This window comes from Trachinotus anak, unplaced genomic scaffold, assembly GCF_046630095.1.
Source record: "Trachinotus anak isolate AG129_WGS33_773 ecotype Australia unplaced genomic scaffold, CSIRO_AGI_Tana_v1 ptg000012l, whole genome shotgun sequence".
Classification (NCBI taxonomy): domain Eukaryota; kingdom Metazoa; phylum Chordata; class Actinopteri; order Carangiformes; family Carangidae; genus Trachinotus; species Trachinotus anak.
Window position 1 is genome coordinate 9,658,993 of NW_027273863.1, and position 27,516 is coordinate 9,686,508.

The window sequence follows — 27,516 nt, forward strand, 5'->3', positions numbered from 1 at the left end:
TAACTCCTCTGCAAATATGACAACTGCAATTACCAGTTAATCTGCAGATTAATATTTTACCTTAAACATGAAATCAGATCATAGTATTATACATGAGTGTTATAATGTAGCATTACTATTAAAGGGTTAAAAAAAGAATCTGACATGTCAACTCTTTTTTCCAGATCTTTTCCTTCCTCGTTTCAGTTTTGGCAGAATTATCCCAAAGACCTTAAAACAGTTTTCTCAACCTGCAGAGGAGCACATAACCCTTTGATTCACCTTAAATACATGAACATGTAACAGATTCATATAATTTTATAACACGTAAGTTTTCACTCTTTTACTTCCAGTGACTTAAAATCTTTTAGCTTTAGCTTAGTTTAGATGTTTAATCGTTGATCTTTTGCATGCCCTATAAAACCAGCCTTTTATTGTGAAAATCACCGGAAGCGGTATTGTGTGTCGTGTGCACCTTGACGCTGGTGAACATCCGCCTCACCGGGTCTCGGTTGGATCCGCCTCTCTCCGCCCGACACGACTCGGCTGTTCTCGTCGCGAAGCGTCCAAGTGGAGGAGGAAAAAGAAAGGAGAGGGGGGAGGCTGGTCGCACTGTGAAGGAAGGAAAAAGTAAACGACAACTAGATATTGACACCAACCGTCAGCGGGAAGTGAAAGCGGTTTGAATCGGCAGTTTGGACGGCGACAGCGCGGTTCATGTAGAGCTGGTTTTCCACAGTCTCTGGTGTAAACACACTGGTGTGGCGGTGACACTGCGCCGTGAGCGACAGAGCAGAGGGAAAGGTCTCCTCCCAGTCTGTTGACGGATAGAGTTTGGCTTCAGTGAAAGGAGACACGGCTAGACCTGACTGTACATAACCCCGGCCAGGTAAGACTGCCATGGGCCATAAACTGTCACATTAACAGCGGACAGAACAGGCTTTTACCTGAAGCAACAGTTGGCCTCTATCTGCTCCACTGTGAGACATATTTACTGTCAGTGCTGCCAGCTTTCACAGTCTTCATCCGTTTGTGCAACACTTGTGTGGCTCCACAGCTAATTTAGACACGAGTGTTTCATCTTACATACCTGTGACTCCAGTGACCGCACACACAGCTTCATTAATGTGGTATTCAACAGGTGACAGCTTGAGCTGAAGGTTTACTCAGCACAGTGCTGTCTGGGCCTTCTGCCCTGATTATTCCCCACAGGCCCCACCTATTGTGTTTGCCACATAATGACTTATTTTGGAAAGCAAATAGATTATTCCAGAACAGAATAGCACATTTATAGATATGTAAACCAGCCACTTCCTTCACATTAGTCGATTATGCAATAGATAATCACTTGCAACATTGCCAGTGTAGTCCAATGTGAACCAATTAGATTATGAGCCCACTGTGATGGTTGAAGTGGAGGCCCCACACGGGGAAGTGGCTGAAATGTTTACATGGAGCATCAACAGCTCTGTTGATGTCCCCTGGCCATTAGGGAGGACAGAATACAGACCGGCCATTGACAAGGCCAACTCATTAGTACCCCATTCACCGCCATCAAAGCCTCCTCTCAACGCCCATCAACATGAGTGGGTCGCACCGTGCGCACTGGAAGCTGAGGATCACACACTTCCTGCCCTCACACCGGTGACAGGGATTTGGTTTGGTGTGACGTGTCTTGGACAGAGCAGCTTCATGACAGACACCAGGCAGGAGGAAGTGCCTCAGAATTCAGACAAGATGAGACGAGGTGACGAACATCAAGACAGGAACACGTGTGACAAAATCTGTGTCAGTGTCTGTCTCATGAAAGCACCTGTGGGGGCTCACTGTGTTTTTAACAGTTGGTGCACATCTGTGTGCCTGTGCTCATGCCCTACATTCACTGGTGAATGGATAGATCACAATTCCTCAGGTTATGCTTATTGAGATGTAAGTTTAATATTATGCTCAGGTAAAATGTGACCTTTTACAGCTCTCTGCCAGCTTTGATGGCATGGCCTGCATTTGGAGTTGTGTGAGTAGGTTAGCCCGGACTGCTGGCAGGATTTAATGTGACGTGTGATGCATGCAAATTGATTAGTAACAGGGGGAGGGGGCTAGGTGGTCGAGATGGGAACAATGTCTTGCCTAATGCAAGGATTAGATATAAAGGATAGGTTATGGGAAGTCTGTGTACAGCTTGAGATTGAGGGGAGGATCGATTTTAATCTCCTTCCCCTGTCTCTGCCATATGAGTTTAAGTTGTGGAACAATGGATGAGCTGTTTGGATCATGTGGGAAGTGGCAAACACAGCTGTAACCCATGCTGCACAGTACCTTATCGGCTAACAGGCTGCTCTTGAAGTGGTGCTCATCTCCTCAGACACAGAATGCGGCCTAACTTGATCGGCAGCTCTGTCGGCAAGTTTTTGACACACAGCCAGTTTGGTTCAGGAGGAAGACACGACGGTGGCCACTGCCTGAGCCTCTCATCAGCCAGGATCTGTTTCCTCATAGTGCTATCTGTGGATTCCCCGCAGGTCTCTCAGTGCACACAGTTTGTTGAAGTAGGAGTTGGTGTGTGTACGTGTCTGTGCGTGCTTGCCACAGTGTCTTTTGAGTGATCTTACTACTTCCTTACTGGGCCGAGTGATTCACATATTTTCTCAACATGTTACACATACACACACAGAGAGCTTAACTATATGTTTCTAAAAGCACATCCTCTAAAGTATATGTTCCCGGCTCCTCGTAGACTATGCTCTCACTCTTTCCTCCATCACCTTATCTTTCTGTCTGTGTTTCAGAGTCTTATAATAAATTAACTACAGGCTCATTGAAACTCTGTGATATTTCTGTTATGCATAGGTCTGGGTATTGCTAAATTAAATTTCACACAGCTGTATGTAACAGAAGACTGGTTATCTTGGACTCAGGACTCTGGACTCTGTGAAACTGTGATAGACATTTTTCATTATTTCTGACATTTTATGTAGAAACCAATTATCAGATTAATTGAGAAAATAAGCGACAGATTAATGATGAAAGTAATCATTAGTTGCAGCCTTGAACTTGCTTTACCACCACATTTTTCTGCTTTAAATATGTTTTTTGTTAATTTAACAAAAGGCGTCAAAGTTTTCAAATGTTAAGTGTTAATCTAAACACAAGCAGACAAGCAAGTAAGTGGGAAAGATTTTATTTGAGTCAGGAACTTTAAAATGAAAGTAAACAAGATTAAGAATCTGATGAGACATTTGATGTGAAGTTTTGATACATGACATTATGTACTGCAAGATAACATACATGTCTCAGCTGTAAGGGATTTTGTCAAAAAAATGCTTTCTTTTATAATTTCTCAGGTTGTATTGAACCTTTGCAGGTGGATTTTTACATCAATAAGAAGAAGTAACTTGATTTGTGAGGTATTTAATTTGATTGGCCCAAGACAGACACTCCTGACTGGTTATTTCACCTAAAAACAGTTTTACAATTGATTTGAAATTTTCCACATAATTTTAGATAATTGTATGCATGTTGCTCACACCTACAGAACAGCTGTCAATAATCTGTGTCAAAAATCTTTTTTGGTTTCACACACGGAGTTTCAATATGAGCCTTAGTTGAGTAACTTGGAAGAGTTTAACTGTTATTCTTTACAATATAGAAAAATGCTTTTTCTTTTTAAATATTGCACCCAACTACACATGCACTAACAAGAACTCCTTAACTTCCATTTTTCCTTTCTCTTCAAAAACTATGACTTTTGGGCACTTCAGAGGTATGTAAAGACATACTGTAACCCTTAAGGGCTCGCCTGAGTTCGTCTTTGTGGTGTGTGTGTGTGTGTGTGTGTGTGTGTGTGTGTGTGCGTGCGCATGTGTGTGTGTGTGTGTGTGTGTTCAGCACTGTGTGTGTTGGTAGTCACAAGGCCTGGCCTACAGTGGCTGGTTTGCTTGAATTCCACCCTACCCAGGAGCAGATGTACTGAGAGGAGTGGTGGTGACATTGTGGATATACAGTCACACCCATCTGTTGGTTTGGCAGTAAAATTACTTGCTTTCATGAAATACCAAGCGTTACTGGATCCTTTTTCATTGGCTCAAAATAGACCAACTCAGTAACATATCTACTCTAAAGCAGAAACATTTTCCAAGGTATTGTTTTAGTTTTTGTACACTGTTTTATTTAATTTGCACATTGATTAGAAGTTACAGGGGATAACATGTTACAGCACAAGAAAAAGGAAAAGATAGATTGTAGATTTTTCACTGCTGGCGTCAGGAAGTAAGGCGCTGTTAGTACTAATCAGATTTACATCAACCTCTGATGCACACACTTGTCAAGCCAAACAGGAAGTGTTGTCCTGGTGACAATCTCAGATAGTTAAGAAAGGTAGTGCAACAGTTTTAATTTCCCCTTATTCCCTTAAGTGTGTCAAGGTTTTTTTTAAATTCTAATTCATCGTCACAGCTCTCGGCTTCTCTCTGCTGTCTTTGCACTAACTGTCAACCTTTAATTTCTAGGACAGACTGGTCAGAGGCAGGCTAGACATGACAAAAGCTGTACTCAGGGTGCAGAGCTTCTATAGTCATTTATTTTTCAGACAGAAAGGTACGACTGGTGTCTCAGCCCAAACAAGGAGCACCCAAAATCCACATGGGAGGAGAAGCTGTGGAATGCTTTGTTACCGCTACTTCCTCGTCACAGTTACACAGCTCATCTCAAAGGTCCTATGTCATTCAGTTTTTTTTAGATTTTCAATCTCAAATCAGTGTAATATGGAGCAATGTTTCGCCAATTAATGTAATTTGGTTTAAAGGTTTATTTCAAATGATTGAAGCCCAGTCATCACAAGGAAACAACTAGTGCAGCAGCCAGCAGTTATTCTCATCAGTTAATCTGTTCAGTTCAGTTAATCTCCGTCATTTGCTTAGATTGACATCTTTAAATGTTTTTGTTTTGTCTGACCAGCAGCACAGAGCCCAAAAATATTCAATGAATAATGATATGGAATAAGGAAAAGCAGCAAATATTCAGGTTTGAGAGGCTTGAAGCGGCACATATGTGGCGCTTTTTCCTAACAAATGACCTAAAAGGTCACTTTATTTGCACTTTATTTATTTTTTCATCGTTTAATATCAATGAAAGCCACTTTCATGCGGCTTTTTAAGAACATCTCTGAAAACCGGTGTGTGGATTCTGCAAATTTGCTTTTTGCAGTATTAACAATCAATTAAAGTGGAAATGAGCTAACAGGTCAACTCAACAACGCCATCTTGAGTCCATCTCCCTTCTTGTGGTTTTAGGAGGTGGGTTTTATTTTTGTCTTAGGTTGAAGAAGTTGTTTTTTTTTTCCCAGCTGTGGAGCAATGCAGAATTGTGCATAAACATATATATTTTTCTTATCATACATCTAAGCTGTTGTTAATGTTTATTATACTGTGGCTATCGACCAATCATTTTACATGATTTAAGTGACCTGTTTTGTAATACCGCATTACAAAGTAGAATTAAAATGAGTCAGTGTAGTAGTGTCTTCAATCCAAAACATGATTAATTGTGCATGCACATCAAGAGAAACAATTAGTTGGTGTAAAAAGACCCCTCACATTGTGGGCTAATACTTAAAATACAAACCCAGTGGAGAAACACACACTGACACTTCACACCTAAGACAGATTTTTGTTCACGTTGTTCAGGAGGCCTTCGTTTGCTGTTAGTACATGGTTGTTCATCCTCAGCTGCCATTGGACAGGGAGAAGGAGGCAGATAAGATAGGTGTGTTTAGAGTGTAAACTCTGTCCAAGGTTGAAGTTCCTCACAGACACTGATCTGAGGTTAGATTTGAAACTGTCCCTCAAATTGTCAAGGTTAGTAAATGAGCTGAGAAGCTGGCTGCTCGTCAGTATTCATGAAGACCCTCACGTGTGAAGGTAACAGGTGGGAGCAGGGACTGTTTGTCGCAGACGTGTCGGTAAATGAACCAGATGATCAGAATGAATTTTCATTTTCTTTCACATCCCTGAACATGCAGAGGTCTCAAACCAGGCAAAAGCACAGCAGAGATAAGGAAACAAGTAGGAATGAAGAATTAGTTGACCAGCATAACTTATTATGTGTATGATGATTACAAAAAGGTAGCAGTAAAATTTATTTTAAATAAGAATGTTTATAATGTTTATATATAATGTTTATATATATATATATATATATATAATGACATTTACACAAACAAGAAGGGTAAGCCCACATTTTTAAAAGAAACATCGGCTTCAAAACAACTGCTTTTAAAGGCACAACTCATCATACAAACACAAACAGAAGGTTTTCTCTACCAACAGTTTTCAATAATCAATTAATTGTTTGTCATTTATCAGACAGAAATGCTAAACTGTCTCCAGCTTCTTAAATGTCAAGATTAGCTATTTTTCTTCACAGGCCTTTTTCTCAGCAGACATTTAGACTTGTTATATAATAAGAAAGGGAATATTAATGTTAATAACATTAACAATGAGTCTGTTCTGTTGAAGTGTCCATTCATAGTGTGACTGTTGGACATCAGCCATTGTTACTTTTATTATTTACACTGGTGCTTTTTCTACTTCCGACCGTCTGCTGCGAAAACAGGTCTGTTTCATGTTCAGACAAAACAAACAATTTAAAGATGTCACCTTGACCTCTGTGAAATTGTGAGGGGTGCTGTTTAGTATTTTCTGATGAAATTATTAAAAGGGGTAATAAAAAAAAAAGATTAATAAAAATAATCATCATTTGCAGTCCTATGTTCAACTCTACAATAAACGTTTCTATAATATATGCAAATATGCTTCAAATTCATACTGCATAAATATGACATATTGGGCCTTTAACTGCAGATAAACTGCCTCATTAAACCAGAAAACATGTTTCAGTCCAGCTTCACACATTTCTGTGCGTAAGAGATGTGAACAGACCGGAGGATAATGTGTGAATGAGTGAGAAGACTGACAGGAAGAAAAGGTGATTTATATATTTATTTACGTCTCTCTGTCATTTACCTGCTGCTCAACTTGACTCTGACAGGGGAGATAGGAGCTGGTACATGCTGCCAACCAGGGTTTAAAGGAAAGGTTCCTCTCTAGTGACTCTCATTGCTACCAAACCATAACCGGGGATTGCTGCCAACTTCTTCAAAAACAAAAACACTACTATGAGAAACCTCCCAGGAGTGATCGACCGGAGGACACACTTCTTGCTTTGTGGTCTGATGCTCTGCTTCCTCCTGCTTCCAGTGGTAATGTCACAGGAGTGGATGATGTTTGGCAGTGTCTCAACACCCAGCAGCTATCTGCAAGAACAGATAAACAGTGTCTCCCTCACAGGACGTTGTCCCTTCAGGCACATTTTGTGGGTTCTGCTTAGAGGGCTGTGCGTGTGTCTTTTTGATGCTTTACATGATTTGAGGAGGAGTTTTTTGTGGTGTTTACATATTTTGTGAATAATAGTGAGCTGAAGAGGACACTGGACCTTTAACAGGTTGAAGTAGACCAAAGACAAAATGCTAACTGCTATACTGCGGTCATAGAAACCAACTCACTTTGGTGTCAGTCTACTTTGAATGTGGACGTCGACAAATAACATGGTAATTCTGATCCACAGACCTACAGTTCCTTCTTGCTGCCACTTGGTGGAGCACTCTGACTGTCTTCTGCCTCCCTTTAGTTCAAAAGTGTTCAATTGAGCTGCTATAACAGAGACAAAAATGTGATAAGGTGCTTTACTGTGCTTTGAGGCAGATCTTTAACATCAGCTAAGGTTTTAAGTTTAAGCTAAAGTGTTTTACATTAGTCCCTCATGATGCCAACTTGAAAGCCAACTTTCCTGCGTGGCCTATTTGCCCTCATAATAACAATTCAACCCTTTATCTTGCTCCCTCACTCACACCCTTTATCTTGCTCCCTCTCACACACACACACATGTACACCATCTGTCACTTTGACACTGCCAGGTGGTCCAAATACCCTGTGAGCTTTTATTCCACTTGTCCATTACACTTAGTCATTTCTGTTTATTCTCATGAGAGAGGCAGAATATGTGTGTGTGTGTGTGTGTGTGTGTGTGTGTGTGTGTGTGTGTGTGTGTGTGTAAAGGGCCTTTTCCTGGAGAGACAGTGTGTTGAATACAGTATGTTGCACCTGTGACGTGAGTCAGTTTTCAGTTATTTGTCCTGTCAGTCAGCTCAGATAGTAGGTGTGTGCACCGCGGTAGATCATGTTACTGCAGGACTCTATAGTAACCAACACAAGCAGAGCGTCTGTTGATGAACTACTTTCAGGTACAATACCCTAAGTGATGCTAATTATAGCAATACGCTTTATTTTTTATATTTAATTGCTTTATGGAGTTAAATGATTTAAGATACAATCATGCAAGACCCCAATACAGACATAAAGCCAAAAACCTGCCTGAATGCAAGCAAAGCCAAGAAAATTATTAATTAGCATTAAAGTCAGAGGAAACAGTTAAAAATGTGTCTGTAAATAAGTCTTGTTAAAGCTATGTTAGCCAAGTTTCTATTATTATACAAATAGCTGATGATGTCCTGATTGACACAGTAAACATTCATAGAATGAATCTTGTTTGTTTTCAAAGTAATCAATCAATGATTTTCTCATAAACATTAATGATATAATGCATCCTATGTGTTTACGTTTCTCCATGCATGCTTCAGAATAAATGAAACCTAACTTGTATGAAGTGCTTTGCTTTATATAGATAACAGATACTGGAGTGACTGCACCTGTGACTGCCTTGTATTTCAAGGTTTGCCCCCTGTCCTGCATAGCTGATGTTGGAGAAATGTTACGTAAAGCCAGTTCTCCTGTCTGGTTGGACTGGGCAGAGTTGGTTGAAGTACTCACACTCACAGGATGACACACCTTTTGTAAGGACACAAACTCACTTCACTTACAGTTTGTTATTTCCTGTGACATACACAGCATTTCATAAGTCCGTAGTCCAAATATGGGCATATCCTGTCAGGGGGGGAGAAAGAGTGCAGTCAACATAAAGCAACTTCCTGCCAGACAGGTAAGGAAGAATAGCAATGGATATGACTTCCTTCAAGGGGCATTGTGTTAAGATCAAGTCCTGAATGCATGTCGACAGTGTGCGGTGCTTTTAAACTAACTGGGGGAAGGTTTAAGATGCAGCAGAGGCATTTCAACCTAAAGGCTTGAAGGATAAATGAATCATTCACAAGGCTCATAGTGGAATCTGCATGTAAGCTCAGCTCTGTGTGTGTGTGTGTGTGTGTGTGTGTGTGTGTGTGTGTGTGTGTGTGTGTGTGTGTGTGTGTGTGTGTGTGAGTGAGTGAGTGAGCGAGTGGATGGAAGAAACAGTGTCCCTGTGATGGATTCTTTAATTTCTTTAGAGTCAATGGGGAACTTTGCTGGCATCTCAAACAAAGGCCAGTGTGTGTGCGTCCTCACTGAGGCCCAGTTGCGACTCGACACCTGTAGCATAAGGCTACACATCAACATGTATCTGTGCTGTGTTTGAGAGAAGAAACTGGCCCCCTTTCTGTTGCCCTGAAGGTCCTCGGGCCCCAAAGTTGTTGTCTGATGCCTTACGAGGTTTCTCTGTTTGAAACAAGCAGAAACAGGTGTCCAAGAGATACACAATCACCGCCTGTCCTCTCATCCACCATCTCAGTGTCTCCTCATTTACTGAAATCAGGTGCCTTATTCACACTCTGTCAAATTCATTCACTTTCAAACCCCTTCAAGGCTTTGTTTGACTATGATTTACCCTCTCTGTTCTGGCGCACGGTGGAACAAGGACTCACTTTTGTCCAGGAATGTTTTTTTTTTTTTTTTTACAGTGGCCCCTTGTGCAATTACCTCTCTGAACTGGCTTCTTATTGGAAAACCAGACAGTTATCTTATTGTATGCAGTATTTTTTTTCTCACCCGGAGCAATCAGTTGCAAAATCTGCAATTCAGACATTTCATACCGGCTCTGTTTGGAAAAAAAGATTACATCTCTGTGTACCCAAAGTCATGTATGTTGAAGAACTTCTTGCTTTACAACAGTAGTGTGTTGTTTGAGAATTTCTCCTCTCTACCTTGAGGTGTGACCTTGTGGCACAGTTCAGAAAGACGTGGTTTTTTGTGTATTGTGTGGTATTAACTGCTTTGTGCAGAGAGGATGGACTTAAGATGGATGTTAACTCCAGTGCAGGCTCTTTAGGTGTCCATTTTAAAATACACAACTACATGCATGAATCAGAGAGGGGGGCATAGTGACCTACTTGTGCTGAGAAATGGATATAGCATGACGAGAGAGGAAGTAGAGGGAGACGGAGGGAGGATGAGGAGGAGGCAAACATCATTTTTGAAGGGATTCGGGGTGGGCTGCAGAGGAAGTGGCCTCAGTGTGACCCACAGTTTGAGCCTCTTCCTCCACCCGACATGCCTTTGAAACTCTTAGATGAACGGAGACGCAGTGATTGGAGGGAGGAGCAGCCATTCATGTGGCTTCTGATTAATAGTAACTCTGACCCCTTTGTGTGTGTGTGTGTGTGTGTTTGTGTGTGTATGTGTGCACGGGGGGGTTGTAAGTCAATCTGCCTGTGTGTAAGTCAATGCGTCTGTCTGACAGAACTTTAACTTTCGTGCCTTGCTACTTCAATTATCTGACTTTATTTAACGTGATTAGTTTTGATTTGTTATCTCCCAGAAATACACCAAAAACTAGAAACCTCTTAATCAATACTTGAAATGAATTCACTCATTCTTTCTCTTCTCTCCCCCCTCTGTCTCTTTCTGGAATACAAATGTTTAAAAAGCAAAACCAAAAGTACTTTTGACCAACTGATACTTCTTTTCCCGGTAGTCACACTGAATATGCTCAAGCTGTTCATCATCATCTGGGGATATTTGGTTGGGGTTTCATGCATGGATGAAATTATTTCATACTCTTGTAATTTCAAAGGTGCACTCCACTGATTTTACACATAGATGTCAGTTTACTCATCACAAGGAGCACTGCTCAGACTGTGCATGTATACTATATCTACAAAGTCAGTCTCTGTTCTTCTTTTTTACCTCTGCCAAGGAGCAGCCCAAAGTACTGAACTGATTTACACCGAACTCGGTGGAGGGATGAGGCATGGACCAGGGAGGAACATATGAAATTTTGAGGCTGTTCTGGATAATTTGCCATGAATTTGAAGTCTGATGTATGTTGTTTGACATTGGCCTTGTCATATTTTCTTTCTTTCTTTATCATGTTTTGTATGTTTGACATGGATTCACAACAGAATAACAATGTAAAAAACTACAACAGATAAAAAACCAAAACAATACAAAACTGTATACTGTGATAATTAGTTTGTAGTTCATGCTGTACATAGCTTGGGAATTTCTAATGAAGGACATTATCTAGTTGCATTGTGGGAAATGTAGGCTCCGGTGTCTTTCTAGCTTTTCAATACAAGTCAAGATATCTCGACCTCTGCTGCTGAAAGGGATCAGGTATTTATCAGTGCAAATAAATAGATGACTAACATTCCCTGAAAACCCATTTTCTTCCAGTCATTGCTGCTGTCAGGTAGGGGGGGGGTTTCCACAAAGGAAAAATATGCATGTTTAACAATGCTATTTAACAATAACAGGAAAGTCACTGTAATTTGCCTTCTTGTTCTGATGTAGTGAACAGTACTCCTATTATATTAACCAGACAAAAAGAAACTCTCACTTATTTCTAGCTACTTGTGTCTCTGAGCAACTTACCGCAAAGTTTTATGCTTTCAGTCCTGCTGTGAGTCTCATTCTTTCTGGCCTTTTGTCCTGACCTCGTCCCTCTTTCCCCTCAGCACCGACCGAGGCCTTCAACTCAGTCATAAAGCGATCATAAAATCAGTCACCTGGCCTTGGAACCGTAAATACTTTTGCAGGGTTTATTGTGAGAATGTTGTCATGGTCTGATAGTGTTGATCAGTTGGGAATTGACAGTCCATCAGTAGATATTTACTCTAGTGAGGCTGTACTGTTTGCATCTGTTTTAGTAGAATATCATCATGAATGTGCATTTGTCAGAGTGAAAGTTGCATCAGCACTATTTGCTTGCTGCGATACACACTTTCCACCAACTTGTTCCTGTTTTTTTGTGTGTGTGTGTGTGTGTGTGTGTGCGCCTCTCATGCAACTTCTTGAGTAGTCACATGCAGTAATCAGTCCACTATCCACATGCCTGTCATTCCTGTCCTTGTTTGTACAGAAGTGTCTCTTCTTACTTGCAGATAATGTGGATCTTTGGGTCCTGAACTACACGCAGTCAGTGCTGTAGATAAAGACACCATGAGACCATGTTTCTTATTGTTCATCACTCCTAAAGTAATCCCATGTTTCCTGTAGGTGGAAGGAAGTGCTCAGGTGCTTTGGAGTTGCCTCTTTTACATTGTGCAACTTGTTAAAGATATGACCTCATATTTGAGAGGCTGTACAGTGCTACCTATCAGTTTCAGACTGTCTTGGAATGTCCTGTTCTTCTAACTAGATCAATGCCGTGTCGTGGGGCTGTTTTACGGCTCTGACTATTTTACGAGCCCCAGTTCCCCCTCAAACCTCTCTCATATCCTCTGCACTGTGATTCCTGTATGATCTGTAGCCCTCTGACATTCGCACTATCCCAGTCGGCCTGTTGAACTCCAACCAGCGAGGTCAAATGTCAGCAGTTTGCAGAGAAATAAATTTCACCTTCAGAGCCACACACTAGACTGAGCACAGCTTCTCAGATATCCACTGATTTAATGAGGCAGTGGCAAAATAGTGACTAATGTCTCGTGCAACAGGAGATGGGAGAGGTCTGCAATGTTGACGCAGGTGTTTGCTAGTTCTCGCTCTTCCAAATTTCAGATGAATTTGTTTTCATTTGTGAGTAATAGCCATTGTTGTAATATCAAATATGTGATAAACTGTAACAAGATAGTAATAAAAGATAAAACACAACAGTGTACACAATGATTCAGCAAAAATAATGAAACAAAGCAAAGGAAAATGTGTGAATGTCAGCAAGCCTATTCATACACACATGCACATGCACATTTTTTTTAGATATTTCTTTATTTGATAGGACAGTAGAGAGTAACAGGAATTGGGCAGAAAGAGGGGGAATCACATACAGGAAAGAGTTGGCCCGGTGAATCGGCGTCTCATCTGCTAAGAGCATTTGTGTTCATGTGGTACGCCTACCTGTGGCACCCTAACCACTCGGCTATTGGGTCGCCCCCATAATTTTACACATATATTTTACATGCATGGTAGGTGAGGCTGTGGTGTCCTCCTGATGTTTTGTGTGTTTTCCGTCAGCAGGATACAGACTGTTATATGAAAAAAGACATATTCACATCTAACAGGCTGAAACAATAAGACATTATTTCATTGATAAATTGATCATCACAATTAAAAATTTTCTGTTGATCAGCTGATCGATTCAGATGAGTTATGGTTTCAGCTCTATTACACAGCACTGTGCAAAAGTTTAAAGCTGCTCCCCTATGAGGGATAGTTCTTAATATTCTCCTGTTTGTATAGAAATGCTTAATGATGGTGTTTGTCCATTTCACAGTGAGACAAGGGACTACACAGCTCTCTCTCTCTCTCTCTCTCTCTCTCTCTCTCTCTCTCTCTCTCTCGCTCTCTCTCTCTCCCTCTCTTTTTCTCTCTCTCCCTCCCTCTCTCTCCCTCTCTCTCTCTCTCTCTCTCTCTCTTACAGCCTACATTTTAATCCCTTTGTCTGGTTAGACAGGGTTGGTAGTTGCAATTGATTTCAGAGCTGAGTTTATTGTTCTTAATATTGTCTTTTGCTTTCATTTAGCATTATATTGGGTGTGTGTGTGTGTGTGTAAAAAAAAAAAAAAAAAAAAAAAAAAAAAAATATATATATATATATATATATATATTAATATATATTAAAATATAATAATATATATATATATCGCAAATACCTTAATAACATAAAATGCCCAAGCAAATAGCCTCTAAAAATAGACTTTGCACCTTCTGACACACACACACACATGTAATTGTTGTCTCACACATGCACACACACCTCATTCCCATTTATGTCACCCTCTGACTAATCCCATTTCCTCTTTAGTCGAAAAACAAACTCATCTTTATGACCTTCATGCTTGCTTTCTAATGAGCTGAGTGACGTCCAAGCCATTACCAATTATTCCATCCATGCACGCTGTCATTTAACCCTCCCTCCCTCAGCTCCAGCAGGGAGGAGGAGCTGTACGATGGCCTCCACAGACCTTTTGCCTTCTCTATTCCACCTCTGCTGCGGTGATAATGTACATGCAGTCAGCCCAGTTCAGGGGTGGAGGTTGGAAAGACTGAATTCGTTTGTTTATTGTTCCATATAGGCAGGGCAGTGTTGGGCCAGAGATGGAGATCCATTGTGTAGTATCTCCCTGCCTTCGTCATGAATAGTAGCTTTCAGAGGCGAGAGGGACTGAGGCGAAAGGCAAAGTGCTCACAATAGCTTTAAGTTTTATTGCGTTCCTGTCGCCGGCAGCAGATTTTTGGCAAGTAACCAAATGCAACATACACACAGCTGCACAGCTTGTTTTCTCCAGCTGAACTCTCTCTCCCTCACACACACACAAACTCTTATCTCTCCCCCAGTCTCAGTCGCAAGCACACGTCTTTTTCTACAGCTCTCTGCCCCACTATTCATTCCTTCCCTGCATCCATTTCCAGCAAACTCCACTCAGCTTGCACTAAGCTTTCTTTTGTGCAGTTTTAGGAAAACAATGCTGTTTGTTTTCCGAGGGCAGAGCAGAGAGACGCTGCCTGGCAGCCTCTCTGCCTAGGTCGCCCGTGTCTCCTGCATGTCACCCTCTGTGCGTCTGCAGTGACGTCTGAAGGGCATTATCTGCCATAGGCCTCTGTTTGTTTTGGGCTGCTGTGGGCTTGATAATGGCCCATTACTGGGGAACCAGAGGCTCATAGGCACCTCAGTGGAAACTACAGAGACCTTGCTAATCTGGAAGATACCCAGCTGGCATTCAGTTTAGTAATACTAGCTATTTTTGGGAGTAGTTTTTCGCTGAAACTGGCTCCACTGTAGCCAGCAACAACACAGACCTGTTGTTGAGTATTTTTAGTGCATACTCTGGCTGCTAATGATATCACTGAGGCGTTAGCTGCCCTCTGCGTCTGTTTATGTGTTGCTCCCAGACGATTGGCACCCTGTGCGTAAAGCCAGGAAAGCCAGTTCTGTCTGAATACTTGTTAAGCATCAGCATAACAGCACAATTAGCTGATGATATCCTGCCTCTCCTGAGGAAGGAATGCAAGGAGTTTCGTTGACAGTTGCATCAATGGAAAGAAAAATCCTCCAGTCATTGTTGTCACTTTTGTTCTCACTTTCAGTCTTTCTTTCTTTGTGCATGTTACTGTACAGTCTGTCTGTCACTGTCTCTTGCATGATGAAGAAGAGAAGAGGAGAGTAAATTACACTTCACTTCTGATGCTGGTATTTTTCCCTTAATTGTTTTATCTACGTCATCCGCACCTGTGCAGTATTGTTAACTGCACTGTCAATATGAAAGTCCCAGTGCAAAACTCTCTGTCTCTGTACTTAGTGGAAGAATACTACATATTTAATGTAATGGTGCTGTTAAACCTGCAGTAATACCTTTTAGATTATCCAGCAAAAAATGTGGGAAGACAGGGGAGTGGGTAAAGTATTTCTTTAATATAGTTAAGTGGGTGCCTCCCTCAGTGTTTAATTCTGGTGTTCCTAAGCTGACACCCCCCCCCCCTACACCTGCTGCAGGTGTCCATTAGACCTTCACTTCCCTACACTACACTTACACTACATCCCCCCTAACATTTAACCACACTGCACCCACATTTAGGATTACACAACTGATAATTTGCAATCTCAACAATAGGCTAACAGCTTGGCTGACCCTGCTTGTGTGAAATGGCCCACTCAGCAGTTCAGAAACCATTTTTTTTACCAACCGACTCACTGGTGTGAAGAGAGGTGTAATCAGTCAAGGACAAAAGTTTGGCCATTGTTTTAGTAGTGTGAAAATTCCCATAATTTCTCTGCAAAAACAAGTGACCATCCATGTTTGTTCATCCATAAATGAAACTCATTAGCTTGGGAAAAGGATAAAAAGACAATGCTTTTTTTGAATTGCAATGTATATGCTGCACCATTACTATACAGGTCTAAATTAGGCAACATTAGTCAAGTAGGTGAATGTGAGTGGAGTGGAGCCCAATTAGAGGTTGCACGGGTGGAGATTGTCTTATTTTACCCGTTAAATTTTCGCCTATGCTTGATCCTTGCATACCAGAGTGTTACTTGTCCCCTGTGTTATCACTGTTATCTGTCATTATGTCAGTCAGTCAGAGTCCCTGACACACATGCTGCTCCTCTTCAGACTTGTACCAGCCACTGAATGTGCAGTCAGTCGTGTTCAAACAATTATGTTCTAATAATCATCATGTTTAAGGACAACGATTAGCTCACTAGGCTCCCTATCACATGGATGTCTTAACTTATCTAACTTGACATGCAGCTCTTTCTTGTTTCTTTTGTTTTTTTCAATTGAGTTCATGATAAACTGGGCTGGCTTGTAATTCCTGCAGCAGAACTTGTCAGCCATCTAGTCTGAGCATGAAACAAGGAATCATTCATAGTTCATTTTGACAGGAATGTGCCTCAAGTAATTGCACATGAGTTTAGGATTTAGAAATCCTGCAAAATTGAGTCCAGTCTAGTCTTCTGTCTAGACACTGTGCAACTGTGTTACAGTATGCTGGATTGTTTTTGTATCCCATCGAGCCACAGAAATTCAGGATTGTGCAGTTTGCCAGATTCTGAGAACCCACTGTACAGGGGTTTAAGTTGAACTGAGACTTCTTCATGGTGGTATAGGAATCACACTGTTATTTGTAGCACCACATGTTTATTTGGAGCGATTTTCCATCAACCTTTGTACAGTCCTTTCACTTTTCCTGGAAACCTCTGCTTACACAGGAATAATGGATACCCCTCAGCCAATCACAATCAAGCAGTCTTGCAGACCGGCATAGAGAGCGCTGAATTTCCCAGTATTCCCTCAAAACTGTACTGAGTGTGCAGCCAGTGGCCTGGGCGGGGTGCTGTTAGCTTCACTTATCTCAGGGGCCATACCTATCAGCTCTGGGGTGGTGCTGCAGCTCTGTGTCTTGTCATAGTTTCCCATAAAGCAGCACACAATCTAGTTTTCTGCCTCTCTCAGCCCTATGTTCTTCACTGTGAAATGTACTTGCATGCAGCTGATAAACCTGATGCTCTTGTATACACTTTCTGTACTGGTCTTACTGGAAACAAGAGCTGCAGCTAACATTTTGACTCAGTACAATTTGGCCCAATATGTTTAAAAGGTATTTTGGGGGTCAGGTCTAGGTCTCCTTTTTTTGTCAGTGTCAGTGAAAGTTACCAGAACGACTTGTGCTGCTCCATAGAGACTGGGTGCTGCAGTCTCTATGGTTTCTGTTTATCTTGGTAATCAAAATCACCATGATATCCGCAGTATCAGCTGTATGGGAAAGAAACTGCCAAAGAAACCAGCGCCTAACAGCAACTCCTTTCTTTTTGTGGTGGGAAAGTAGTGATGTTACTCTGGTTGTTCCCACAGTGTGAACAACTGCGAGCCCACACCATCCCCTCCCTGCCCCACCCTTTCTCTTTCACAGACCTAGAAGCTCTACAGCCAGAGTCTCTCCCTCTGGCTCATAAACACAATCCCACTTTACTCAGCAGCAGGACTGATGACTGATGAGTATTATCGAGTTTGATAAGCACAGGAGCCAAGTGAGAACAAGTCGGTGTTTATATGAAAGCGGGGGCAGGACTGCACTGTGACGCAGATCTGATCTGAGGTGCAACAGACTTAAGTGTGGGGTCATGTTTTAGGTGTTGCAGGTTTTTTCACTCAGCTGGGAAAGTGCTGACTGGCAGCAGAGAGTATGAGACGGCTACTTTTAGCTTCGCCTGCAGACTGGGAAACTCCTGCTTGCAGACAGAGAGTGTGTGCAGGGGGAGGGATATACATGAGAGAGATGACAGAGTTGTGTGTGTGTGTGCGGGTACACAAGGGAGAACAACTAATATACTGGCTTGTGGCTGGGGCCCAGGTCTTTGAACTCTCTTTTGTTCAAAGCAACAGACATCTGTCTAGACACCAAATATCGCCTTTCCACAATTCACTGTTCTGCACTAGTCAGCTGGTGTATAAAGTCAGACAGACGCCAGGCAGTAGATACTTCAGGGTCTTTTTAACATGATCACCAAAGTGTTACAGGCAATAAAATGTCAACTTGGATTTGGATTTCAGCTGATGAGAAAGTAAAGTTGTTGTGCACCATTGCTTGTTTCTGCAGAATGTGCATAATGACCAGAACTGAGTCAGTATAAAACTCTCCAACAACATCAGTGTTGAGAAACTTTGGGGTAAAATCCCTAAGATTTCAGGATTTTTAATGATACAACAAACACAAAGGAGGAACAAATGGTGTTTCTGTTTTACGCTGCAACCAAATGAACTCATTTTACATTTTAAAATAGAAGCTAAACATGCTGCTCTTCATCCATCATGTCACTGTGGCTCCTTCTTGTTCCATTACTCTTCTCTTACTTAGAAATGATCCACTGTCAAAAAAAAAGAGAAAAAGACAGTGTCCTTGTTTTGAAGATGTTTTTTACTAAACAGTCATTTTTAGTACTAACCTCAGTGACAAATACATTGCTTTTCCTGCGACTGCTTCACACTAAAAGACATCCTGCATGTCACTAGTTGAATGCTTTTAATGTTTTTTTAATGTTAGCAGTTTTGATCATAGAAGAGTGACCGGTAAACAGTAAGCCTCCTGTCAATGAGATAAAATAAGAAACAGTAATACTGAGTTACATGCTGCATCGTTTCTGGACTCTGCCACTCACACTAAAAACTGCTACACTGAGAGGTCAATACAGAATAGAAATAGCATAAAAATGTTTTTTTTAATTTCATGATTAAATGAAAAGAATGTTTTCTCCAACCATCTATTCTTACACAAAGAAAAAATTCCGGTAAAATGACAACTCAGTCAGTATTTTATTATCAGTGTCTTAAATTACAGTGAGGTTTGTCAGAGCAACAATTTTAGACTGGAACATGCTTCCCTGGCCTCCTTATAAACTGTCCTCATGGGTGTGATTTCCAGACACTGGTGTGGCTGTTTCTTTTATACTTGTATGAATTTTGAATCATGTTTATGGGCGTTTTCTGTCCTGGATCAAACCTGCATACCTGCATAATTCCAGCCTTAGTCTGCATAAGTTCTACTTAAAACCTCTCCAAGTTATTGAAGTTAATGAGGCCAGACGTTACAGCTACAGAAAAATAATCTATAATGTCTATTATCTTTTTCCTCCTAGTGCTTCAACCCACAAAACGTTGTGGAGAAAATGACTAATCTATCATTTCGGGGTGAGCTAAATGGAAGGCTTTGACTGTGGCAAAGGCATGATCCCTGCCTACCTCTCATCACCTCGTGTCAGTCAAGTCTAAAATGCAGCCGGCAATATTTAAGCCCTAAAGCAGTTTATTTCCAGTGAGGCTACTTTATTACAAAAACTGCTGCAGTCTGAAAAGCCTCAGTGGAGAGACCACACACGCACACATGCACAAACATACACACACACACGCGCACACACACACTGTCGAGTTGACAGGACTGACTCTTCTTTTAGCCTTTAATGGATGCCGTTTGTATTCGTCAGCAGCAAATTTTAAGAGTTTTCCTTGGGTCTGAGCTGCAGTATAGCAGCACTGTAAGATACACACACACACACGCACACAGAGTTTTTCATCTTTGAGTGTTGGTGTTAATGGCACTGACTCATAATGGTTCCCTGTTCTTGGCACTTTGAACACTGTGCTAATGAATCACATGTGTGCGGGTGGGTTTGTGTGTGTAAGGTACAGCAGGGCAGTGGGGCCTCGCTGCTCTGTGCAGTAGGTGGTCCCGGTTGCTGTATGTGTGTGTATTGTGATAGGGTGGGCTGTAAAGGGGGGTGGTCTTTTTTTCTGATCCTTGGAGGTAACTTTTTGCAAGGCTCCTATATGTACATGCTGGCTGGAGTTGAATGCCACACACGCACACGCGCACACACACACACACACACACACACACACACACCGGTGCCCTCCCATAGAGTTTCAGTCAGGCCGGTGGTGCTGGTAGTAGCTGGCATCACATCACAGGAGCTTCACAGTTTGACTGAAGTGACTAAGTTGAGGTGGTTTGCCTGCAAAAATCACTTGTGAGTGCCAGTGGGATTTAAGAGCTGCCTCTTTCTCCCACTTCATATGCTGGTTGAACTGATGTTTTGGCGCCACAGAATAGTAAACTACTAATTCTGTCTTTACTTCTTAAATTACAGCCGTGTCTATTTCCCCCCTCCATGTCACGCTCAATCACATGATATACAGAAGGCTATTTCTCGGTAGTTAGGGAAGAATCGTATAACACTACTGTCCCTTAAAACTGATTCAAATTCTCTACAGCACAGGGAAGAACAGGACAAAACTTCAATGGGATGAGGTTCATCCTGCCTCTTTTTAGTTTTAACAAAGCAGCACATTGTCATATTGATTTGAATGCAATCAATACAAAACATAAAAAAAAGTTTATAAGAGAAATTAATTTAAAAAAACTTGCAGCAACCCCACCTCCCGCCAAAATATGACCACATACGTTTCATGTGTATTTATGTAAACATAACTTCTAGCTGTGATATCCACCTTTAGTATCCCTTCAAAATAAATTCATTTCCTTTAATAAAACAGAAATTTCCTTCAGATTCTTAAGTGTGTGAATCTGTCGCTCAGCAAAACCCTTCCACCAGCGGCAGTAAGACTTTCTGACTGCAGATATATCAGATAATGAAGAAGACAAAAGCTGAAAGCCCTTACAATAAAAATACAACAAACATAATTTTTGATAATCAGTTTCTTCTGAAATATGCCCACTGTAACATTTGATAATAAAATGTCGGTCAACAATATAGTTAAACCACAACCAGTGTGCTTTATAACCCTGTAACAACAGCTTGCACAACCAATTACTGAAAGTCAGCAGTAAACTGCTAACAGATTAGCTAAGTAGTGATAGTGCTAGCTCAGCTACCCTTGTCATGTGACCCTCACCTTGCAGGTCATGACCAAGTGACAACCTCTTGAGCTGAAAAATGGAGCAAACATGGAAATGTTCATTGAAAGACCACTTGAGGCTGGCTCCAATAGTGACTGAGTCCCCATAGACTCTCATGTTAAAATGTCTGAGTTTACAGCAGAAATAAACAAGTTTACAGCCCCATCCAAAAAACCTTTTTAGTCTCTATAGCTAATTTCCCCCTTTGTGACAGTTGCACGGGGGATGAATTTTCATATAACTCACTCATTTAAATTTTATTAAGACTTAAAGTTAGCCATAATTGAGAGCACACTGCTTTGAGTGATGGGTGGGTGAGCGTATGCTCACCACAAACCGGCATTCACAGAAGCCTGGTCTCCACACACGCCCAATCTCTGTGCCCATTTTTGGATTAGCTGGCAGTTTGGCGGAGTCAGGCACTGCCAAGAGCAGCCCACTCTGAGCTTCAAAATCTCTCTTCAGGAACCTATGGGTGACGTCACGGAGGGTACGTCCATCTTTCTATACTGCCTATGGTTGTAACTGCTGCTTGAACATCTCCCACTTGGACACAGAGAGCATCCACTGTATTCAGTGTCACCTCTGCTGTCACCTCAGTCATTGCAGCCCTGTCGTGTGAAGCCTGTTTGCATTTCTCATGTTATCTCTTTATTCATGGTTGTACTTGATCAGCAGCTTCTGTACTGTGTTTGCACATTGCACAATTTATAAACTATGTTATCTGGTTAGCCTGGCAGTGCCGGGAGGCTGACGTTTCTACCTAGCAGCAGAAAATTACTCGCTCAGAAAAGCGTTTGAAGCAGACAGAGTACAAAGATGTTGGCGACTGTCCTGTGCTCTAATTAAAGGACTGCCACATAAGTATTGTTGTACCGATGCCAGTCAGCCGTGCAAGTCATTACGTTCATTACTGCTACAAATGCCTACAAACTCAAAGTAATACCATCAGATGTTCTGAATTTGAACTCCTGTTGACACTTTTAACTTGTAGAATAGATCATTCACAACTTTGCTGATGTTTGTTGGAGAAGCAAACATATGATGCCAAGTTCATCTAAAGACCTCCTCCAGACTATAGAACTGAATACAGTCACTCATCATGTATGGATGAAAAGGATTTTATTTTCTTCACCTCTGGTGCCTCTCCTTTGTGACTAAGCTGGGAATGTTTCCTTAGGATGATTGCTCATTTTGCATTGTAATGCATAACCTTTTCATGTGTCACTTGTATGTTATCAATCACATTTCAGCTCTTTGAGTCATCTCTGGCTGTGTTTCCTTTGGAGCGATTACTTATCTTTAGATTGAAATACAGCTCTCTAATCAGACACTCCCACGCAGAGGTCCAAGAATGGCGGTTTTTCTACCCTTACCATATCCGTTTTTTTGTCTTTATTCCTCTCTTCCTCTTTGTTCCTGAAACAAATGAAGAGCCGTACGATGCAGCTGCAGCATCAGAGGCTGTCTTGAGGGACTACATCCTGCAGGGTGAACGGGGTGCAGACAGGCTGGAACAAAATAAACACAGTCCAACATAGACAACTTGCTTCAGGGCTATTTATGGCTGTTCTAAGTTCACGCATGTCCTCTCCACTGTTCCATTTACTGCACCTTCCCATATTATCCCTATTATTTACTGTCACTGTGACTGAGATCTGATTACACAACACTGTATGCTTATAATCTGAAAGAAGTATTTGGGGCATTTATGCAACAAAATATTAAAGTTAAACATTAAAGAAAATCCAGCGAAAAATTACAACAATATGCAGATGGAACAATTTCCATGATGAACACACAGCCTGTAGCAGAATACCTACATTTTCATTTATGAATTAAAACTCAGAGTACAGCAACTGTTCTTGTTGATTTCACAATGAACTTCTGAGAAACTGTTCTTGAAGCTTCCTGTTCCCTGCTGAGAAAAGTTTTGGTGAAAGTGAGGTGTGTCACAAGAAGCCCTGCGTGTATGTCTGCATATTGCAAAAATGTTACAGGAAATATGTGTGAGTTTGTGTGAGAAACAGACAAATGGAAATAACAGGAAGCAAGAGCACAGGGGAGAGACACTGGAGCCAGAGCTCCCACATGGACTGTAGGATGTGTCAGGGCTTGTTCCTATCCAGTCTGTAAATGATTAGCAGGAAGTGGACTCACAGCTCTAGCATGAGACCCACTGCAGTGTTTGGACCATTTAACTCCCAGACATCAGCCCCCCAGTCACAGCTCTGAAATCTTTACATTGCAGTAGTTTTTTTGTTTGAGTATAGATATCCTGCAGTGTCAGATTTTCAGTCATTGTCATGGTTTTGCAGCTATCAGATTATGTACACACAGTTTGAACAAAGTGGCCTTATATTGTCAGGTCTGGCACACCACAAAAGGGACTTTGTGTGTAACTTTTCACTACATAATTTTGCATTTTTGCTCAGTTTTGCATGTGCACAGGTGTGCCTCAGCTTCGAGCATAGCCAAATGAAAAAAACAACAAAAAACCATGTTGATGACAGCACTTTTGGTAACAACCCTGCAGAAGAAGAGGAAGTCGTTGACCACGACTAAACTAACCTCTGTGTGGTTTACGACACGTCAGCCTCAAGTACCTGTAATAAAATCATTTACTGGCTTAATATTAATGTAACCCTCTTCCTCGCAGAGTGTTAGTGGTACATGCTCCTCTATTTCCTACTCATTTGATTTTATCTGACATGCAAGATGGTTTTTGCACGTAGCTGCTCTGTGCTTTGCCAATTCACTGTCATCCTCACAACCAATTTATTTGGTTCAGTAATCTGAAGCAAAAGTGGACTTTCCCTGCTTTAGAGACAGCATTAAAGTGTGTTCCCAGTTGGACAAGGTTGCTGTAGTTTTTATTGTCTGTTTGTGACTTGACCTGATTTATATATATATTAAAATCCTGATTTTAGTAGCTGTTTTAAAAATAATTTTTGCACCATTCTTCCACATCCACATCTCTGCTTAACATGCAGAACCTACTGTTTACCAATGCCTCATTCTCTTCAGTGTTATTCATACTTTTCCCTGACTTTCTTCATTACAGTGTTGTATTATCCAGGATGTCTTCGAAGGCTCACAGTTCCAATAACATCGCCCATGCCCGGCGGACGGTGCAGCAGCTGAGAATAGAAGCAAGCATTGAGAGGATAAAGGTACAGCGCAACAATAAATCTCAATAAATTTCACCTCTGCTCCAGTTTTTCTTGTTTCCATCTCCTTATTCTTATTGTTATTCTTATTAATTCATTCCCATTTATAAATTATAAACATATCATCATTAAAGTGTAAAAAATAAAAAATAAAATGCACTTAAAAAATATAAAATCACATATGCTTTTGCAGTAAAGTGTAAGAATTTCTTTATAAGAGTGAGGCACATATAAGGAAAATCCTTGCATCTGATTGGCTGTTTCTGGTTCTGAGCATACATATGATTCCTCATGTAATAGTTCATACTTTTTTTGGAGTCCAAATTCAGAAAAATATGAACACACAGACATGATACACATATTTTTAAATCCATTGTGGCATAGACTTTCAGAAGATAATATTATATCATCTATTATATCATCTATTGAGAATAACTGTCCATTCATATGCTTATAAATCAGAGAAAAAAGATACTCCTTCTAACCCCACAACCTGCCTGAGAATTTTCACATTTTTAAGTTTTCTTCAATGTCAAAGTAATCCAGTGATAGCTGTCAGTACATCAGTGGGTACATTGTAAATAGGAACTATTCATAGCTATTTCGGCATACTTTTAATGGTGCAAGTTGTATGGATTTTGTTTGAGAAGTGTCAGACTGTGAAAACTGCCGCTTTTGAGCATCAAATTTTTAGTTACATAAATGCAGGTTCTGTTTACCACTGGATTGACTGATTTGTGTGTGCATTTTTCATGTTCCTGTAGGTATCCAAGGCCTCTGCAGACCTTATGAACTACTGCAGTGAACATGCCAGAAACGATCCTCTGCTAATGGGCATCCCTGCTTCAGACAATCCCTTCAAGGACAAAAAACCCTGCATTATATTGTAGTGGATGCCACTTAGCCTTTTATGTTGTTTTTTTTTTTTTTTTTTTTTTTTTTTTTGCTTATTAATGTTGCTGTATTCTTTTTGTTGGGAGGAGTAAGGGGTGGACTGTGATCGTATCATTACCACCTCTTCTGTTAACAATTCAACCATGATTTTCTCAAAAAGAGCAATTTGTAATGATGTTTTCTGTGGCTGCCCCATCAGCCTGTATTGTTCACTGAAACTATTGGCCCTGGCAGCGCCACTGTTCAGTTTGATCTCTGACCACTAACAAGACTTTGGCTGTGTCAGCTGTGATGGCATCAGATATATAAATATCAACAGCAGATATTGTTTTCTGAATATTTGAACAGCACCGACACTCCCCAGTGATGGATTCTGTTTTGCCTTAAGTGGATTCATGCAGCCAAAGTTTCCTTCCTGTCCTTTAAAAGTATATCAGTTTTAAGAGGGATTATAACGGCTTCAGACACCAATGCCCATCAGTATTTTATACTTTTTGTCCTGTTAAGATCACTGAATTGAGGGATCAAGGTTTACATTGAGCTTCTACTCAAATGTTACCATGATGTGTCTTTGATCGGGGCAGTAACATCTGGTGTTAAATTCAACAATAGTAACTCAAAGTATTCTACAACCCATCACAGCTGCATCAGCCCTGACTGGTCCACGACAATCCCCATCCCATTTAATACACCTTTTTCCTCTCTGTCATCTGCAGTATGGAATTACCACGATAAAGTGTTGTCCTTAGCTGATTTAATGAAGCATCCTGCTGAGATATACGTTCCATATCTTTAATCCAAGATCATCTTTGCTCAGATTCAAGCCATTGGGATGAAATGAGCCCATTGCTGTGATGCTTTTGGTACTTTATCGCATCAATGCAGTGCATACATTGAATTATTTTGTACTCGGCTGACAATGTGTAATGAAGACCTTGGGACCAAGCCAAACCAATGATGCAGCATTTTAAAACATTTAAATATGCGTCTGAATATTTTTAGCCATTCCTTCTGATAACTTTCTGTGGTACGATGTTTTTATGATGCTGACGTCACGGAGCACGCCAGCAAGTGTAACACTGCAACACTGTGAGCCACGCCTACTTGCTCATCACAACAAGTGTCTTAGTCAAGTGAATGTGCACGTCATTGTCTTTAAGTGTTTTTGGTGCAAGTGTTGTAGGCACAGGTGTAAATGATAGTGTGCATTGATGATAAAACCACTCTCCTAAGACTGCTCTCAAATTTTTCATACTTGTCATGAACTATAACATTTGTGTTGGTGGGGGTCTTCAGTCATCAGTCTAACATGTCCTGCATGTTGTGATTCTCTGGGGGACAATATTTGCTGTGGTACATTTAACAAAGAACAGAATAGATAGTATAAATTCAAAATTTCTTACACTCTAAAGCCTTACTGTTTGCCTTGTATCATGAAGAGCACTCTTAATGGGAGTACTTTCTTTTAAAAAAAAAAGATGTCTCTATAAATTGTTTTTATCCGTGGGATGAAAGTGATTTGTAACAATATTGTGCCATCTGTTTTTGTCTAAATGTCACTAGCAAAACATGTGAAATTGTGTTTCACTGACCTGGTGCTCCGCTTTTCAGCAGGTTTGCTATCGTTGCCTTGTCCAAAGGGTACTATCAGGTCTTCAAATCAGCAAGATCTAGTGTTATTATCCAAGTGTATTTTTTATGATTGTCTCTAACAGTCACTTCTTTTTCCTTGCAATAAATCATTCCTGTATGCCTCTTTAAAAAAATCTGATTACCACTGCCATGTCATAACTTCTGTCCATTCAGCAACCCCTGTAATGGCCTTAGTGTACTATTGATAGATTAATTTAACTGTCAAAATTTGCATTTTGATAATTGTCTTTATTAATATACCAACCTTTGTATGAAGACTTATCTAAGATGAATTAAGTGAAGCATTCCTACAGTACAATACTGTACTAATATATCAATAAAGATGTGTTGTGCTGCACAGTCAGTGGATTTGAACTTGTGATGACCACTGTCATGATACCACCCTCCACCAGTGCTGAGATTTATACCATATAGAAATGTGATTGTTCAGATGGCCAGAAAAATCTACCCACAGTGTATCTGAGGCCATTTCCTCTCATTAGTCGTTTATTTATATCTCACTCGGGAGAGGAGAGACCTCGGGCCTCTCACCATGGCTGTCAGAAACCAGAGAACACAAGGAAGCTAAATATAGAAAGGACCAAACC

The 27,516-nt window shown here is 40.9% G+C and overlaps 1 protein-coding gene across 1 annotated transcript; it reads left to right on the forward strand.

Moving 5' to 3' along the window:
* Positions 1-498: 498 nt before the first annotated feature.
* gng12a (guanine nucleotide binding protein (G protein), gamma 12a) lies at positions 499-27,283 on the forward strand. The gene is made up of 3 exons (XM_071490867.1): positions 499-868; positions 24,277-24,385; positions 25,147-27,283. Exons 2-3 carry the CDS (start codon positions 24,293-24,295, stop codon positions 25,270-25,272), a joined length of 219 nt encoding a protein of 72 aa, XP_071346968.1. The 5' UTR covers positions 499-868; positions 24,277-24,292; the 3' UTR covers positions 25,273-27,283.
* The last annotated feature ends 233 nt before the right edge of the window (positions 27,284-27,516 follow it).